At 39.6% G+C, this 18,842-nt stretch overlaps 1 protein-coding gene across 1 annotated transcript in view; it reads left to right on the top strand.

Annotated features, from left to right (window-relative positions):
* The window catches only part of LOC109928491 (disintegrin and metalloproteinase domain-containing protein 22), a 320,108-nt gene that overhangs the window by 266,822 nt on the left and 34,444 nt on the right, over positions 1–18,842 (top strand). Inside the window, exons 24-29 of the mRNA XM_048607855.1 lie at positions 1,243–1,336; positions 8,426–8,516; positions 10,955–10,972; positions 11,746–11,856; positions 13,382–13,482; positions 17,992–18,058. Coding sequence (XP_048463812.1) covers positions 1,243–1,336; positions 8,426–8,516; positions 10,955–10,972; positions 11,746–11,856; positions 13,382–13,482; positions 17,992–18,058 — 482 coding nt within the window. The remainder of the gene's footprint in view (positions 1–1,242; positions 1,337–8,425; positions 8,517–10,954; positions 10,973–11,745; positions 11,857–13,381; positions 13,483–17,991; positions 18,059–18,842) is intronic.

Genomic DNA, 18,842 nt, shown 5'->3' with positions numbered 1-18,842 from the left:
TCTGATGAAGGGTCTAGGCCCGAAACGTCAGCCTCTCTGCTCCTATGATGCTGCTTGGCCTGCTGTGTTCATCCAGCCCTGCAAGCCTCTCTGCTCCTATGATGCTGCTTGGCCTGCTGTGTTCATCCAGCCCTGCACCTTGTTGTCTAAGAGATCATCACACTGATCCTGTGTTCTAATCACCTGTCATTGTGTGTAAGACCCCAAACATGGGCAAAAATAGTCATCGCTGAAATCCGACAAGTGAATAAAAAATTACTGTATAGATATTAAAACTAACATTTTAGTTTGTATTCATAAATTTCCTAGAAAATCAAGAATTGACCTCCAAGAAGCTGTTCAGTCCTTTTGGCTTGCAGGGACCTGAAAGATAACTGGAAAATCCCATTTGCCTTGCTCTACTGGATCAAAGCAGGCAAATAATAAGCCCTTTTGGCTATCCGGACTCCCCAGTCTCTCTCCACACAAAAAAAGACCTATTGACAGGATGGGTGAAGGGACTGGCATGCTAGCTGACTGGACAATTTTCAGCACTTGCATTGCATGATTCAGACTCCAGCAAGGGCTGAAAATCAAACCAAACATAGGATCAGTACCATTTATGTACCTCATAAATGCATTGCTCCAAAATAACATTTTGAGAGCACAGATTAATGAAATCAAATCTAAACCGCCAACATTTTGATGACCATTTTCAAGGTTGTTGGGTAGACCAATGTCCTTGTTGTGCAGTGAGTAGGAGGGATTCTCATTTGTTCTAACAGGCCTCATTCAGCTTTGAAAATGTGACATTTGGCAAATCAGAACACAGATCTATGGATAAGAACAAATTTCTGTTGATGAGTTAGCTTAAGCTCTGCTTTAGCATATTATTAGAAGGCCCATAAAGCTGTCCTTACGTATAATTTACTCCTGAAATCAGTAGAGTTCACAATATTGAATGTTAGAGTGCAATATATTAATCACAGTGTAGGGTTAAAATCCTCTGCATTAAAGGTAACTATTTTAAATGGAAGTTTTCTGAATGCAGAGTACAAAGTAATAATGTCCTATTTTCAAAGCAAATATTTTCTTTTTAACAATTAACTTCATCTACCACTTTAGTGCTTATATTAACATGATGGTAACTGTTTAACTGAATAATGTTTGATTCGTTGTCAATCTTATAGTGAGTTTGGATCAGCAGTTAAAAACATATGTAATCATGTAGTTGACTCTTTCATTTTGTTATTTCATTTACAGACTTGCAGCCATGAAGGAAAATGTATGTGTGACCTAGACTGGGATGGTGCTGGCTGCCATATCTATGCACCAAAGGAAGTAGCAGAAGGACAAGGTTTGTGTAAACTACGTACAAGTGTGCTTTTTACAATGTCTTTTCACAGGTAACAGTCCCATTTACAGGAGCAGGGAGAGGGCATTCAATCCCTTAGAGTTGGTGTGCCATTCTTTGAGATCTTGGGTAATCTGTCCCATTTTTTTCTTGGATGGAAACATGTAGGGGCCTGAATGACGTGGACTCCAGCGTGATTTGTGGCGAAATGCGCAAGAGATCCGGCAAGTTTTGAGAACAAATTGCTGCATCTCATATGTACACGCTGAGCGGTGAGGTAAGTTTGTCACTAGGCAGCGGTGAGTTGTCAATTAAGGGAGATTATTGCTTGCTAAATACTTTATTAATACCACAATTCTCCTCGTTAATATTCAGCTTCCTATCTTACCAACCACACCGAACAGAGACTGAGAATTCTTGATATGGAGATCAGTGTGACTATCCTAGATGTTGCTGAGCATCAAATAGTATCATAGGGCATGGGCACCAGGTACACACACCCCTTGTTCATTACATTGACATCCAGTGCATTTCATCCATTTGTCAACCCCTCACTATCCTCATGATATCTCTTCAGTCCACTCACAGGACGCTTTGAAGCACAAACTTAAGCTGCAGGGCACACTGGAAGCTAGAATTGTTGCTGCAAGTGCACTTTGTATACAGGAGCCAACACCCAGCTCACAGATAAGACTAGGCTGCATCTCAGGGCTACTTGCTTACACTCTTAGTACCTTGCCTGTTAGAGCTTTTGGACTTCAGCCAGAACTGAAGGCTACCAGTAGTGTTTTATTGATGTGCTCTTTTGCACAGAAACACAGACAGGCTGCTGTCAAAGGGATCTGTCAGGGTTTGGAGGGTAGTTGGAGGGACATCTTGTTGTATAGCACATAGAGACATCAATGCAACAGCTACAGCATGTGGCAGCTCCCTGTGTGACAAACACACTGCACGTTTATTCAACTGATGACCATGTCAGAAAGTGGATGGGGCTAATCCTCAGTCCAGTCAAGGAGGGGCCACTATCAATCAGGGGGTCCTGGTAACATTAGTCACAGGGCCAGTCTACACACAGTCCAGGGACTTGCCATGCTCAATTGTCCATTTAGGCCACTCATGGTCAGGGTCTGTCTGTCTTCAGTCTAGAGAGTGGGCAGTGATCAGTCCTGAAAGGCCATCAGAAGCAGTCAGTGGAACTGTGTATTATCGTTTGGGAAAGCGCAGTGGTCAGACGTCTCGGTATGAATTTAGTCCTGGAGCGTCTGTCCATTGATCTTTGATCTCTAGAATGGGGAAGATCGCTGCCAAAAAGAGTGGTGGCAGATTGTATGCTCAGAGGTAGGAACAAAGGCAGTAACAGTCAGAAACTCTCAAGGTGTATGGGAGTAGGCAGAGCAGAATCAGAGGGCATAGTAGGCTACAGCAGTAAGAGTTATTGGCTGTGACTGTTACCGTAGGGGGAAGTGTAGGGGAACAGGATGGACATCTTTAAGGCATAATGTCAAGGTTTAGGTGGCAGGGAGGATGATTGGAGGCACAGTTCATTGTGGTGGTCAGTGGCTGGACCAGTGCCTCGGGTGGGCAGAGACAGTGTCACTTTGTTGGAAGAAAGTGCTCGATTCACGTCTGCTGAGTAGACAAATATATGAAATATGAATTTGCAAACTATAGCTGTATTCATTTACAATCATTTAATTGTCTATTTGCAATACATGCAGAGTGATCAGGCTTAGGTTTAAATGCTGATCAAAGGCAAATTGCACCATGCTATTGGTGCTTGCAAATTGAACAGTGTCATTAGCAAAAATGACTTAAAAGGAGATGATTGCTGGAGAAAAGTGTCCCATCAGTTGTAAAACTTCCAAAGGGTTCTGTGGAGTGAGGGGAGCAAGGTTTCGTAATATCTCATGTAAGCATTACAATGGACTGTGCTGAATTCAGTGATAAATTGAATGTTTTACGAGGGTGTGGAATGGGACTAAGATCAGAGTGCAATAGGCATTTCCTTTTTAATGTAATGTATTAGCTAGTCAACCAGCTTAGCAACTGAACGTGCTGTGATCAGGATCTGGTGGAACAGACGATGGGGTTTCCTGAAGATGGCATTCTACTGCTTGAAATGGTTTGGGAGGTCCTCCAGTGTAGCCCGGACAGAGTGTGCTGCATCATCTTGGTGTGCTGTGCTCTGCACAATTGGAGGAGGCAGTGAGGTGATGTGATAGATGCATGAGGAAATAGGAAAGGCACGCAAGTAGGAGGACGATGAGGATGTTGGAGAGGAGGAAGCTCTCCTTGTCCGTGACAGAGCTCAGCTGCATTGTGCACTACAAACCAGATAGGACGTGATTGACATCCAGTTCCAGTAGATGCCAGCTGGGTGCAGCAGATCATCGTGGAATGTAAAATAGTCATTATTCACAATGCCAGCATTTGATTTGCATTGTTGGGGGTGAAATGCAGCATCTATTCATTTTGTTTGTACTTGCTGGCTAGATATAAAAGCTCATGTTTGAAATTGTGCAATTGCTTGCTCGTGTGTGATATTCCCCTCTTAAATAGTGACATGATGCGGGTGTCCATTGGGTACTGGCAGCAGTTCACAAATTGTGAGTTGTTCCTTTGTGTTGTCAGAATTTGGAGCTGTGCTAACTTTTTGAGATTAGTGGAATGACGGTATGGACAATGTGGCAAGAAAATGTTTTAAAGTGTTGGCTTTTGTCATCGTCATTCTGTGGTTAAAAACCAGATTCACTTAGAAAAAAAAATTGTGGATTGTATCTCTCGGCATTTACACACTTACAATTCTAATGGCCAGGCCATTTATCTGAATCCTCACCTTGTTCTTTAAAATGAATAGTTTGACTGAAGCTGTCAGACAAAGAGAGACCAGCATGACTCTGTGCCTGTTAAAAGTGAAGTTGCCATAATCCCAGAGGACTATAGGGATGCTGTCTCATTAGAGAAGGTCAGAAGTCAAATGACACCAGGTTTCGGAGTGCTGCTCCTTCGTCAGGTGGAGGGAAGAGAAGCAAAGAGGCACAGAATTTATAGGCAGAGAAATCAAAAGATGGTACAGGTGGTGTGAGTGGAGTGTCGAAAGGCTGAATAACAAGTCTCTGCAGGTGATCAAAAGTATCAGATGGCGTGAGTAAAGCATCAACAGCTGAATAGCAAGTGAACAGATGCCCTATAATCCAATTAATTGAGGCATTGAGATACTTACAAAGAATTAACTGTAAGGTAGTGCTGGAGACAAACCAAAAGGCTGGAATAACACGACAGGTATGAGTCGCAGGCCAAGGGTCTTTTGTGTGCCATCTTTTGATCTCTCTGCCTATAAATTCTGTGCCAGTGTGCTTCTCTTCGCTTCGACTGACGAAGGAGCAGCATTTTGAAAGCTTGTGATTTCAAATAAGCCTGTTGAACTATAAGCTGGTGTTGAGTGACTTCTGATCCTGTCCACCCCATTCCAGCACCGGCCCCTTCACATCATCTCATTAGAGAGAGAGAGACAACTTGTGGTAATGCCTCAAGAAAGGTTGAAGTTGAAAAGGCAGAACCTTCATGGTAACTTCAGCCAGTACAGAAATTGAATTTGTGTGGTTGGTGTCACCAACGTCACAAACTAGCTGCCCAGCTAACTGAGCTAACCAACTAACCTCAAAGAATGTAAGATAGATTGAGGAGACTGAGTTTAACAGGGCCATGTTTGGAACCATGCACCATAACAATGATGATAACATTATTAGCCGAAACTAAACGTGTTTTTGAACTCAGAGCAGGGATGAAGTTTGCTTTGGGGAGAAATGTTTGAACTGAGTGGAAAAAGAGAGGGAGGTTTTTCTTCTAATTCATCATTAAATTCTAAGTACAGCTGATAAAAATCAATCAAATTGTTAGCTTTTAAATTGTTAAATTTGGCAACTAAGCTGTAAAATCCAAAAAGTAATAGAAAGGACTATTCACAAAAGTATTGAGATGATTTTGGCAAGGAATGGCCAGATATAGTTGCTGTTGGAAAAGCAAAAAAAAAAGTTAATTTTCATTTGTTTAACAGATTATATAAAATGATTACAGTGAAATAACAGTGGCCTTAGCTGGTCTAGACAGATAAGAAATGGTTTTATTAACATAATAACTTTGCTAATTGGAACAGCAGACATGATCAGAATGTAATTACATTTTGCCCAGAGGAAGGTGACTCATTAAAGAAAGAATTGCCTCGCAATGACAACAGTTATAATCCAGAAAGGCAAAGAAAATTTAATAAAGCAACATCTCCTGCATTTTGATTGAGAATATGTTGCACATTGTATCCACTTCTTATTTGTATTGGAACTTACATAATTTACACATGCTACATCTAACTAATATGATGAAATGTAATTACTTTACCCATGTCAATTGTGTGGATTTACAAACTGGCTCATTTTTTAGTGTCTTTGGAAATGCAGCACATTGGACCATAATTTACTAACAACAAATGGTGAGGCAGATGATGTTCACCATTGCAAATGTCAAATCCAGCAACAACTTCAGGTAAGGACAAATGTGCATTTAGGATATCCAAAAGTCGTCGTCCATGCTAATGACATCTCACTGACTGGATACACCATTGAAATGCATTGATTATTGTGTAGTCACTGCATTTACGCAATAAGTATGAATTAAACTTAGTACAGAAAGTTAAGTCTTGTCCATTACAATTTAAGCAACCTTTTATGACATGATGAATTTTAATTGCTGTCAGGCAACTTCAAAATAATTGTTATATGTGTGGGTCTCTTTCTTTCACCGTTCTTACTTTGGATTTTAAAAATACAATAATTTAAATTAATAGTTTCAAATTTAAATGCAGTCGGATGTATTTGCTGACTGTAATCATGCCAAGTGGATAACTGACAGTGACCAAGCTCCTGTACTGTGTGTGAACTCCGCCCTTGACTGACAATACCAAGACTTTCTGACTGTTAGCAGCTCTCCTTGACTTGATGGAGGATTACCCATCACATCCTTTCAGACATTGCTATTTCCTTGCAACATCAAGGCAGTGTGATTATCATACAAGGAATTACCACATGCTGGAAGTCTGAGATTGACATAGCACTGTATCACCTAGTAAGATTTTCACTCCTTGGACTGATCACTCCTGATAAGTATGACAAGCTGCCCTTGCTCTGTGTGCATGCTAAACAGCAAGTCAGTTTGGCAGTATTGTGAGCTTTTAGGCTCTGGCTGAAGCATCGGTGCATAAAAGTCATGGCACGTCAATACAAGGCAATATACTGATGCTGTGAGTGTCCAGGTAGGCACTAAGTAATTGAATACTGAAAGAGCAAGCTAGCAGCCCTTAGACGCAGCTTGGCTCAGACTGTGAACTGACTGCCTGCCCTTGTGTGCAGAGTGACCTTGCAGCAGCATTTCAATGCTAGTGTCCAATTTGGAAGTGTCCTGTAAGTGGATTGAAGAGGTACCATGAGGGTTATGAGATGCTGCCAGGTGACCATAGAGTGTGATCTGAGATGTTACCGGGTGTCCCAAGATGACATCTTAGAGTTCAAGTGACAAGCTGGAGTTGTAGTCTACCTGGGCTGACTTTCCTGTTGGGAATTGTCAGCATCTAGTTTCCTCACACTGAATGGTAGGATAGGAAGCTGCATGTTACTGGGGATTTGGTGCTTGGTGTGAATGAGGCTTTTAACAAGCAATAGTACCGTTTGATGAGCATCTCACCACTGCCTCGTAAGAATCTTGTCTCTCTGCCTGGAAATTAGTTGGAAAATGCAGCAAGTTGCTCCCACCTTCAAGGTAGGCCTTTCTGGACTTGTAATGCTATTCTCCCAGGTTACTCACCATAACCCAAGTCGTTCAGGCCCCAATAAGATTCTATTCATTATTTTCAACTTTGCAGTTACAGAGCTGCGTGGCAGAGCTGTGTAAGTGTAATAACATTAAGTTAACAAAGTGTGGTGGAGTATGCTGTTTGGAGTGGACTTGGCACTTTTTTGTTTTGTATTATTGAAGATAATTCTATCCACAGCTACAATCTCAAGCTGATGCTCATAGTACACAACTTCTGTCAAACAGTTTTAGTTGTAAAAGATTTCACAACTTTTGTTTTTAGGGTTCTTTATTTTTTTTTCTTGTGATTTTGTACATTTTTAAGAATTTGATGTTATTATGATGAAACAAATTTTTTGAAACTTTTTGTCCTTATAATCTGAATTGCTGTGGTCTTCAAGGACCTGAAACTTTCGAATCCTTTGTGCTTGTTTAAATTGGCCTTTGTTGTTTCATATTAATTTACCAGAAAACTCATAATTGAAAGAAATTGGACTATTTAGGACTTCTGTGTAGGATTAATATAGTTCATGTGTGTTGTCTAAGATCTCTACCTAAGTGTGAGACATAAATGAAAATCGCTCATGCGAATCTGAGATTTGAAAAAATTTTGAATTGACCGATCAGATTCTGAATATCAATACTTTGTGTGATCCTTAGTTATTTTCAAAGTATTACTAATGTAGTCATTTTGTATAATTAAATGGCGAAAATTGAGAATTGTGTGGCATATTTGGTTATATTTTGTACCATTGAAGATTAATGAAGAAATACTGTATATAAATAGCATTTATTTATCCAATAAACTTCCGACACATGGAAGCCTCCTGTAAGTCCTTGCAAAGTTCATCTGATCAGGAACTGTAATTGTTTCAAAAGATCAGCAGAAACCTTATTTATGTATCCTCAAATGTCCTAGTTGAAAGTATTTGTTTATAAAGTATTTAGGATGGAGTGACAATGTGAAAAATTTTGACATGAAATGGAAAAATATGGATAATAAACAGGTTAAATTCAAACAAGTTACTCGCTTATTTCTCAGATTAATTGCACAAAAACAGCAGTTTTCCTGTGTTCTGACAAAGGGTTACTGGACCCGAAACGTTAACTCTGATTTTTTTCTTCACAGATGCTGCCAGACCTGCTGAGCTTTTCCAGCAACTTCTGTTTTTGTTCCTGATTTACAGCGTCCGCAGTTCTTTCGGTTTTTAACTCAGATTAATTGAGTGTGTTTCTTTTCTATTACCGTAGGATCGATTCGAACTAACATTATTATAGGTACCATCGCAGGGACTATCTTGATGGCAATTCTAGTGTTGGCTGTTGCAGCATTGTTTTACAAGTAAGTATCCAAACATGACCAATACCAGTTCCTGTCTTCCAAAATACTGTAAAACAATGCTGTATATAAAACAACTACAACCTAATGCGTTTGAATTTATGCTTTCAAGTTTTTTTAATTGTGTTGCACTTACTAACAATATTAATTTTGTTACCTTCAGTGCCGCAAATAAACAGTTTTAACATTTTTAAAATTTCCGATGCAGTTTTCTGAGCTTCTGCTACTGGGATGGAGGTTCACCCACCAGCCATACCATAGGGGCTGGACTTTGCAGCTAGCGGTGAAGCAGCAACACTCAGCATTGACTTAGGCAAAATGATCTGGCTGCCTCTGCCGCAGACATCTCCTTTCCCAATGGTAGGTTAATCTGTTGCCACATCAAGGAGATCTCCAGGAGTCCAGCAGCAATGATTTCAACAAGTAGGATAAAGGAACCAGTCACAGGCCAAACACAGACAAAACAAAACACTGAAATCAGAGGGGAGGTGAAAGTGATCGCCCTTGGGATCAAAGCAACATTTGATCGAGTGTGGCATCAGGCAATGCAGACAAAATTGAATAATAGGAATTGTGAAAGACTGTCCACTGGTTGGAGTCATACGTGGTACACAGGAAGAGGATTCTGGTTGCTGGAGACCAGGTAATTACCTTCCAGGTAATATTCTACAGCAAAACATTTCCAGCTACTTCATCAATAACCTTCCTTCCATGAAGTCAGAAGTGAGGATGTTCACTGAAGTTGCACAATGTTCATTTCCACTCATAACTCCTTAATAAAACAATCTATGCGTATATACAGCAGGACCAGGACAACAACCTGGCTGGTAAGTAACAAGTAACTTTCACAACATATAAACGTGTGTCTTCAACAAGAGAGAATCTAATCATCTCATGTTGACATTCATCAGCATTACTAATGCTGAAATCCCCTCAATCAATAACCTGGCGAATGCCCACCCAATGACCAGAAATTGAACCAGCAAGTGAAATGAGTTTAGTTTGGGAACATGGTCGGCTTGCACTAGTTGGACCAAAGGGTCTGTTTCCATGCTATATGACTCTATGACTATGCCTCTATATAAATGCTCTGGCTGCAAGACTGGGTATTCTGAGGCAAGCAACTCACCTGCTATGTCCTCAAAGTCTCCCAACATTTACAAACCAGGATTTTGATGGAATATCATCCACATGGCTAGATGAGTATGACTTCAACCACATTCAAAAGGTTTGACACTGTCTAAAACAAAGCAATCTGCTTGATCTGCATACTACCTAGCAACTTACACACGCACTCCTTCACCACTGTCATACTGTGGCAAAAATGTGTACCACACGCAAGATACACTGCAGCAAAGCTCTTTGACAGCACCAACCAAATTCTACTCACCAAATGTACAATCCAGAAGAACAAGGCCACCAGATGCATGAGAATACATCTGCAAGCTCCCATTTAAGCCACGCTCCTCAGCCTTTGAAATATATCGCTGTTTCTTCACTGTCGCACCCTAATAGTTCTCTGGCTGTACCTACACCAAATGGATGGTAGTGGTTCAAGAAGACAGTTCACCACCTTGTCAAGGGCAATAAGGGATGGGAAATAAATGCTAGCCCAGCCAGCAATGTTCACATCCCATGAATGACTGACAGTTCTATCCCTCGATGAGAGGAGGTCCCACCCCGTGGAGCTTTTGACCAATCTGATTGGGTCAAAGGGAAAGTTGATGGGGCAAGTAAAACAAAGAATCAGTGTTTTGGCTGTGGCAGATGAGCTGTTGTCTGAATACAAAGAGTAGAAAAAGCAAAGAATCTAAAGGAGAAAAAAATAAAATTGGAGGACAGCTACGTTTATGCCCAAACATCGTTGAACTTGATGTTGAATCCAGAATGCTGTAAAGTGCCTAATCAAAAGGTTGTTGCTGAAGCATACATTGAGCTTCACTGGAACACTACAGTAGGCCAAGGACAGATGTCAACATGAGATTGAAGTAAATAATAAAAATGACAAGTCTTCACCTTACTAGAGTAGTCCAGTTTATGGATAGGATCATATTGTTTCTGCTCCATGTATCAGCAAATATGCTTCAGAGATGCTGACTTTTGAATTGATAATCTAACCAAGATGGTCATTCATTCCCAAAATTCCTTAAAGACAAATTCAGATTCATCCTTCTGAAGGAAATCCATTGCTTTCGGTTTTTAAGTAGAGACATGAAATTACTAGTTGCAATCTATTGCAAAATTTTGGCAATCATTTAGTGTAACATAAGAGAATGCAAGATTGATTAATCAAAAATAGTGATTGAAATCAAATGATTCATTATGACAATTTATCACCATATAATTATTAGCAATTGAGTTTATAAGTTAATTTTTTTGTCATGAACATGCATTGAGTTACTTTTTTCGTTTGTTTGTTCCCTCTGCTTCATGTTTGATAGAAACTACCGAGAAAGAAGGTATGTTTGTTTAATTTTTGGGTTATAATGTGTGCTTTAAGATGTTCCTTTTTAGAAGTGACTGCAACCTTTCATTATAACAGTTAGTTTATAATTAATCATCAGGCTTACCTTCCCAACGCATCTTTGCTTTACCCCATTGTACTGGTGCCTAGTTCTCCTCCTTTTCTTCATCTTCCACCTTTTGTTTCCCTGCCACAGTCTGGTTCCAACTGGGGGAGCAGAGAACTTGGTGTGCAGGCTTCTCATGGATGGCATTCAGTGTCACTCTGTGGTTAGCTGTGAGAGTAGTTCTTTTGTCTACCGCAGCAGACATGTCAGTAACTCCCACCATAATCAGTGCCCATCTCTGTGAGTGCTTCACCAATCAGAATGGGCAAGGGCTGACAAATGTAGCCGAAATTACAACAAGACAAGTCTGAATGAAGTTAAGATTGGAATGCAAGCTTACAACCCACTTGGTTGGGAATCTGACATTCCTCTAGAACTATTGGACTACCCAGCACCAGATAGATCATGAGGGAACACACCCATTGACCGCTTCACTTTTAAGCTTGTCAGACTTAATTCATTTACAACTTTACCTTTACAGCTTTCATTTTCCACATAAACTGCTTTTGAGTATGTTGCTTGTGATACCATGCAGCATAACATCAACCAAATTTGAATTTTGATCACAATTCTTTTGATAGAATGTTATGAGGTATGGTGGTTCTAGATGTACTTGTTCCGGGTTTGATGGCTCTTCTTTCCTACCTTCTCACTGTTTGTAGGCAAATGCCACAAGGAGACTATGTCAAAAAGCCTGGGGAAGCTGACTCTTTCTATAGTGACATACCTCCTGGAGTCAGCTCAAACTATTCAGCATCTAGTTCTAAGAAAAGGTCTGCATTTCTTTTTCAACCTATTCTTTTACAAGCAACAAGCAGATTGAGTTAATTACATAGCAAATAGAGTAAAGCAACCATAATATGAAGCTTGAGCTTTAAACCATTTTAACCCAATTTCCCCCTGTGTGTGTGGGGTGCTAATGCAAAAGATGGTCTTGTGTCCAATTCTGAACTATATTCACTTTAATGCAGGCATCAGAAAACCTGCATTTGGCTTGAAGGAAGGTGAAAAGAAACTTGAAATAGCCAGGTTTTTTTTTTATTTCTTGCCAAACCTTTTTGCTCTTTGGAAATAGCAACATGATAGATAGCTGTGCTGAGGTGAGACCAAGTGAAGCAGTGGCATTTGTGACTTTTTTGCCTTAACCACACACTTCAGTTTGCACAGAGAATGATCCTGGTAGTTTAATCAGCTCCTCCTTCTTTTCTAAGTTTCACTTCCCTCCTGCAAATGACAGAAGATAGTAACATTATCTTCCAAGTCTCTTGAATTTTTTTAAGACTGAATTATTGAGCCACGTGGTTAATTGAAAAGAAACTTGCAGCATCTAATTTTCTGGTAATGTTGTGTGCGGGTTAGAGAGCCCTAACTACTGGATAGCTCAGACTGCATTAGGATGCCAAAGAGAAACCGGAATAGAAAGAAGACAACTCATGTTGTGAAGTGAAACAAAGAATAGACAAACAGTAAGTAACTGACTGTGGCCACTACTAGGTTGTGTTTTTTTTTAAAATGATTGTTTTATCGGATTTCTCTTTTGGCCTCACTCTCAGCATGCCCAGTCACAAACCGGGTTCACTAAACAGTGTTCTGTGTTCCACCATCATGGGTCAGCACTTTGCATTTTGTTGCTCCTGATCAATCCTGTACACACCATGCATGAATGTATCAGTCATTGCCGATTGAGTGAGGCCTGTGCATTGATGAGCATATCTGGACTCACAGTATAGGCACTCACTTCATACTGGGAAAGTTTATACTGATTGATCTGCTGTTACTCCATCCTGGAGGGATATCGTTTATTCCAGAGGATTTAGTGATTTGTGGAAAAACGTGCAACATGCACAATTACCTCAGGAGTGCTGCTGTACATTTGTTCCACCTTTGTACAGACCCTGAAATGGCCATGAATGTGGGCCAACGTGGCCCTGTTGCATATATAAAAAAGAGCACTTGCTGACAATAATGCAGAGCACACAAGGGGAAATTGTGAATGTGCATAGCGCTCCATGACTTTGCACATGTGCTATCAGGGCCTCTTTCCTTGCTTGTGAATCAGCCATAGTGTAATGGCCTGCATGCACCAAGGTAAGCACACAAGAGGTCTCTCACCAACGGCTGCTCCTACAGCTAACTTATGCAAGTTTTCTGATTTAAATTTTCATGTTAATAAACTAAAATGGATACAGCAACATCTCTTTTGGTACCGTAGTACTCTACGCTGGAGAAGCCAGAGGACATTCGGATTTCATAAGATATAAATGGAAGATTACCTCACATATCCTTTTAATATTTCAGATCAAATGGACTATCTCATTCATGGAGTGAACGGATTCCAGATGAAAAACATATTCCAGATGTCTGTGAAAATGGTAGACCACGCAGTAACTCCTGGCAGGGTTAGTGTTATTTATTTATATATATACATACATACTTACAATATAATCAGGAACATGACCTGGATCTTCCAGTCTGTGTCGGAGAAGGTGTGCCTGCTGCTTACTGCAGTTTAAACTCTCCATGTACTATGTAGCAAAAAACAGAATCAGGAAGTCAAGTGACGGGTGTAATTCCAATGAAGCCCTGCCTCTTTATTGTCAGGAATGGAAGCCAAACTACTAAAGATGAATCATCATTATCATTTACTTAGATTTTGAATATACTTGTCAAATCCAATATCACAAGAATCCACGTCAGTGACAATATTCACCATCTCCCTCATCACTCACCTCCTGGCAATACTCACCACCGTCCAACAATGTTCATCCTCACTCACACCAACAATGCTTCTCCTTCCCAACAATGCTAACCGCTCCCTGAATCCTAAAAATGCTCACCCTCCTTCAGTTCCCTGTACTCCATGACAGTGGTCACGATGTGCCTGCCCCACAGACAACACCCCTGCACTCCCCAACATCACTGATGCTTACAACATCAGCCCAACAGGAACTAAGGATTCCAAAATCAGGAAAGAGGGTTTGTGCAGGAGGGAGTGAACAGTCTCCAGAAGAGAAGGGAGTGGAGGATGAGTTGGGTGCCAGTGAACATTATCAGGAGAGGGGGGTTATATTGCTGGTGAGGTAGGGGAACAATGCCGGAGTGGGAGGGTGGTAGTTGAACATTTTTCGGTGTGAGCCGGAGCAGGATTGAACATTGTGGTGGAGCCATTGTATGTTGTCATTCTATCAGATATTCTTAGTGTTGAAGTCACAGTCAATTTAAGCCTAAAAAGGTATTAGAAAAAAATTTTTCTCTGGAGTGGGTACTATACTTTACAAGTATATTTATGGGAGCCGTGAAAGAATGTTTTGAGAGTCTGTAAAGAAATGTTTTGGGATTAATGGAATTTTACTTTTACCTTGTGTTTAAAAGTCTTTAAATGTGTTTAACATAAATAAATTGGTTTATTGGTCTTCATTTCTTTTGGTTAATAATTTTCTGTTTTATTGTTAAAACAAGGTTTGCGCCAATGCAAGCTTATGTCTCAGTGAAAAATACCTTGTTAAAACCAAAACAAAACACACTATGATCTCTCAAACCAGATTTCAGTCCGGGGTCTGAATTGTCCAGTAATAGCATCAGCTGGGAGCATAACAGCCTTTGGATTTATGTTTGAATTGGTCACTATTAGAGAGTAGGAAAATGCAGCAGTCAATCTTCTTAGGATAAGGTTCCACAGGCTCTGACTGTGTAGCACTTCCTTAGTGAACTTACAATTAAGTGCATCAGTGGCTTTGGGCAGTGGTGATATGTATTTGGAGACTGATGCACCTGATCTCTTCCCCATGCAACACTTATTAATTTGGAGTCTGCATAGTATGTACATGTATGGAATTAGCTGTACCTATTGAATACTGTTACATTATCAACCTCAAATATCATTGCCATTATTGCAACATATCTAGATTATATTTAGGACTAGAAAAGATTTTAAAAAATACTGTGGATTAAATTCATAATTAAATATTTCAGTTCTTTTTTTTTTACATCTATGTCCATCTCATTCAAATATTTCTTTATAGATACCAAAGGTAAAGTCGCCATAGTCCTGAAGGACCATAGTGCTGCTCTCTCAAAGTGATTTAACCTGATTGTCACCACACCTAAGGCAAGGGAAGAGGTTGAGAAGGACAGTCCTTCATGGTAATCTCAGCCCTTTACTGATGCTAGTACTATTAAGAAAGAAAGAGTTTGTATTTATGCAATACCTTTCTAGTCTTCAGGAGGTCACAAAACATTTTACAGCCAAGTACAAATGAGCCAGGAAACAAGGGAAAACACCTCCAGTTTTCTTCAAAATTGGGTCATGAGACTTCTTAAACCCACCAAGCAGTCAGGACCTTACTTTAGTGTCTCATCTAAAAGTCATGCAGCACCCTCTCCCTATGCACTGAAGCATCAATCTAAGTCAATTCTCAAATCTCAGGTATGGGTTTTACACAACATAGGGTTGTGAATCACAGAGGAGACTGTTGCTACTGAACCAAAGCTACTGCTTAATAGTATGACTGCACACTCGTGATGGTGTTCTCAAATATTAGGTAAATTAGAGAGCTTAGTGTGTGCTGAAAAATAAAATCATTTAATTTAATTCAGAGTAACTGAGGAGTTAAAGCAAATGAGATAGGCATTTGTCTCCTTGAGTTACCCTTTAAAACATTTTTTTAGATAATCACACATGTTTTAGTTATCTGAGTTAGTATCCAAGAATGAGAAAGTTGGTGCAGTCATTTGAGGAGACCCATTTACTGACTAACTGAGCATATACCTTAGCCAAGTGGTTCACTTTCAAGATTGAGGCAGATTACTAACCGATGGAGGAATACTGGAACCACAGGGGTGATCTGGCTAAGCTTCTGCTCATTCTTCCAATCTCATGATCTTGTGCTTACCTCTTCACCTATTTGTAGGAGGTTCCTGTTTTAAATTTTAAATTGCCCAACCTCATAATTCTCTTTCTCCCTCTAGGTCTATGCCCCCCTTATCATCCTTTAATTACCATAAGACCATAACTGTAAGAAGTAGGAGCAGAAGTAGACTGTTCAGCTATACACCATTTAAATAATGCTGTATTTCTGATCTAACACCAAAGTATATAACTTCACATTTATCTACATTGTACTGGATGTGTCATATATTTGTCAACACATTCAACTTGTCTACATCACCCTGATGCCTCCTTGTATCTTCCTCACAACTCATGGTCCTACCTAATTTAGTGTCATCACCAAACTTGAAAATATTGCATTTGATAGCCTCATCCTAGTCATTTTTCTATATCGTGAATATCTAGCAACTAAATACTGACCCTTGCAGCACAGAACACCACCTACAATGCAGAAAAAGACTCATTTATTCACACTCTCTTTTCCTGGTCTGTCAACCAGTTCTCAATCCATGCCAGTATATTATCCCAAATCCCATGTGCTTTAATATTGCCCTCTAGTCTGTTATGTGGAACCTTATTAAAAGCTTTCCTGAAATCCAAATATACCACATCCACTGGTTATCTCTCATTTAATTCTATTACTTACATCCTCGAAAAAATCCAGTAGTTTAGTACTCATTCATAAACCCATGCTGATTTATCTAATCCCGTTAATGTTTTCAAAGTGATCTGTTATCACGTCTAACATTGTCTAACGTTTTCCCCACTACTGATGTTAGGCTAACTAGTCTGTAATTCTCTGTGTTTTCTCTCCCCCCTTTTTCTTTCTATAAATAGCAGAGTTACATTTGCCACCCTCCAACCTGCAGGAACTGCTCCAAAGTCTGTAGAATTTTAGCAGAAGACCACCAATACACACTTCTACACACAGAGTGTGATAGATGTTTGGAACTCTCTTCTACAAATGGCAGTGGATTCTGGTGGATTCAGTTGTTAATTTTTTTTTACTATTCATTCATTGGATGTGGGCATCACTGGCTAGGCCAGCCCATCCCCAGAGGCAATTAAGATTCAACTATAACACTGTGTAGGGCTGGAGGAACACAACAGGCCAGGCAGCATCAGAGGAGCAGGAAAGCTGACGTTTTGGGTCCAAACCCTTCTGAAACCATTTCTGAAACATCAACTTTCCTGCTCCTCTGATGCTGCCTGGCCTGCTGTGTTCCTCCAGCTCCACACTGTGTTACCTCTGACTCCAACATCTGCAGTTCTTACTATCTCTAAGAGTCAACTGCATTGCTTTGAGTCTGGATTTACATGTAGGCCAGACCAGATATGACAGATTATATGACAAAGTACATTAGTGAACCAGGTGGGTTTTTCCCAACAATCAACAATGGTGTTGTGATCATTATTACACTCTTAATTCCAGATTTTTTTTTTATTAAATTCAAATACCACCATCTGCCATGAAGAGAATTTGAACCCATGTCCATTACCTGGACCTCTGGATTAATAGGTCTTGTGATAATACCACTAGGCCATTGCCTCCCCTGAGGTAGATACATTGTTCAGCAAAGGTATTAAGGATATGGGCCAAAGGCAGATATATGGAGTTAGGCCACAAATCAGTGATGAACAGGTTTGAGGAGCTAAATGACCTATTCCTGTTTCTATGTTCTTTTGCTCCGTACATCCAGTATTGAGTACTTTGGGATGTATATTACCAGGCCTTGGTGATTTGTCAGCCTTTAATCCTATTAATTTCTCTAGCACAATTTTTATACTAATACTAATTTTCTTTCATACCTCCCTCTTCTTATACCCTAATATTTCTTGGAAATTATTTGTGTCCTCTTTTCTGAAAACATAACCAAATTATGAGCCATTTCTTTGCTTCCCATTATAATTTCTCCTATATCTGACTGTAAGTAAGAGATCTACATTTGTCTTTACTAATCTTGCTGTATTCACATATTTACAGAAACATCTCTGATTTTTCCTGATTTATTTTATTCAGGGAATTTAGGAGCCAATCGAAAGAAAAATAAAGGAAGAAAATTTAGACCACGTTCTAATTCCACAGAGTGAGTACAGACTTTTTAAATAAATTATGCTGTATGATCCCTCAATAAGTGGAATTTCATTCACTGCATTCTTAACTATTTGCCTTGTTTATTTTTTCTTATTGAATTATAACTGGATGAAATAATTAAAACTGTCCATTTGAAGATTTAGAGTGATTAACATATGGGTTGTATAAATAGCTTTCATACCAATGCAGATTTTGTTGTTTGGTTAAGGAAAAATATTCTGTAGAATTAACTTGGACCAGTTTTGTTACGTCTCACTGAATATTCTCTGTACACAACCTGGAACTTTAGCTAAAAAAAAAATTCTGCTTTCAATCTTCTCCACATATCATATTCCAAATCTTAAAACTTGGTAAAAGTGTGTGGTGTCTGATGTGAGTGTTGATTGGGTAATCACGTGTACAAGTGGGCTGGATAAAGTAGATTAGGAGATACTGTTCCCTCTTATAAATGGATAAAGAATGAGACGGCATAGGTTTAAAGTGATCTGCAAAAGAAATAAAGGTGATATGAGAAAATACTTGTAGCTGGATATGGAATGCATTACCTGGAAGTGGGCTGGAGGCATTTTCAGTTGAGGATTCAAGAGGGCATTGTGTGTTTGGATAAAAATAATGTACATTGATGGGAAAAAATACAGGAGATTGGCACTAGGTCTTAAAAGGAGGGAGTAGGTGGTGTTTGTAATGGAACATCTCTGCAGGACTTCCCATCATGAAATACTGGAAAAAGGTATTAATGTGTAAAGAAGTCCAGAACAAATATTTGAGGTACAAAA

Source organism: Rhincodon typus, chromosome 2 (genome assembly GCF_021869965.1).
Source record: "Rhincodon typus isolate 14 chromosome 2, sRhiTyp1.1, whole genome shotgun sequence".
Classification (NCBI taxonomy): domain Eukaryota; kingdom Metazoa; phylum Chordata; class Chondrichthyes; order Orectolobiformes; family Rhincodontidae; genus Rhincodon; species Rhincodon typus.
Note: the sequence above shows the minus strand (reverse complement) of the source record. Positions and strands in the feature narration are given on the sequence as shown.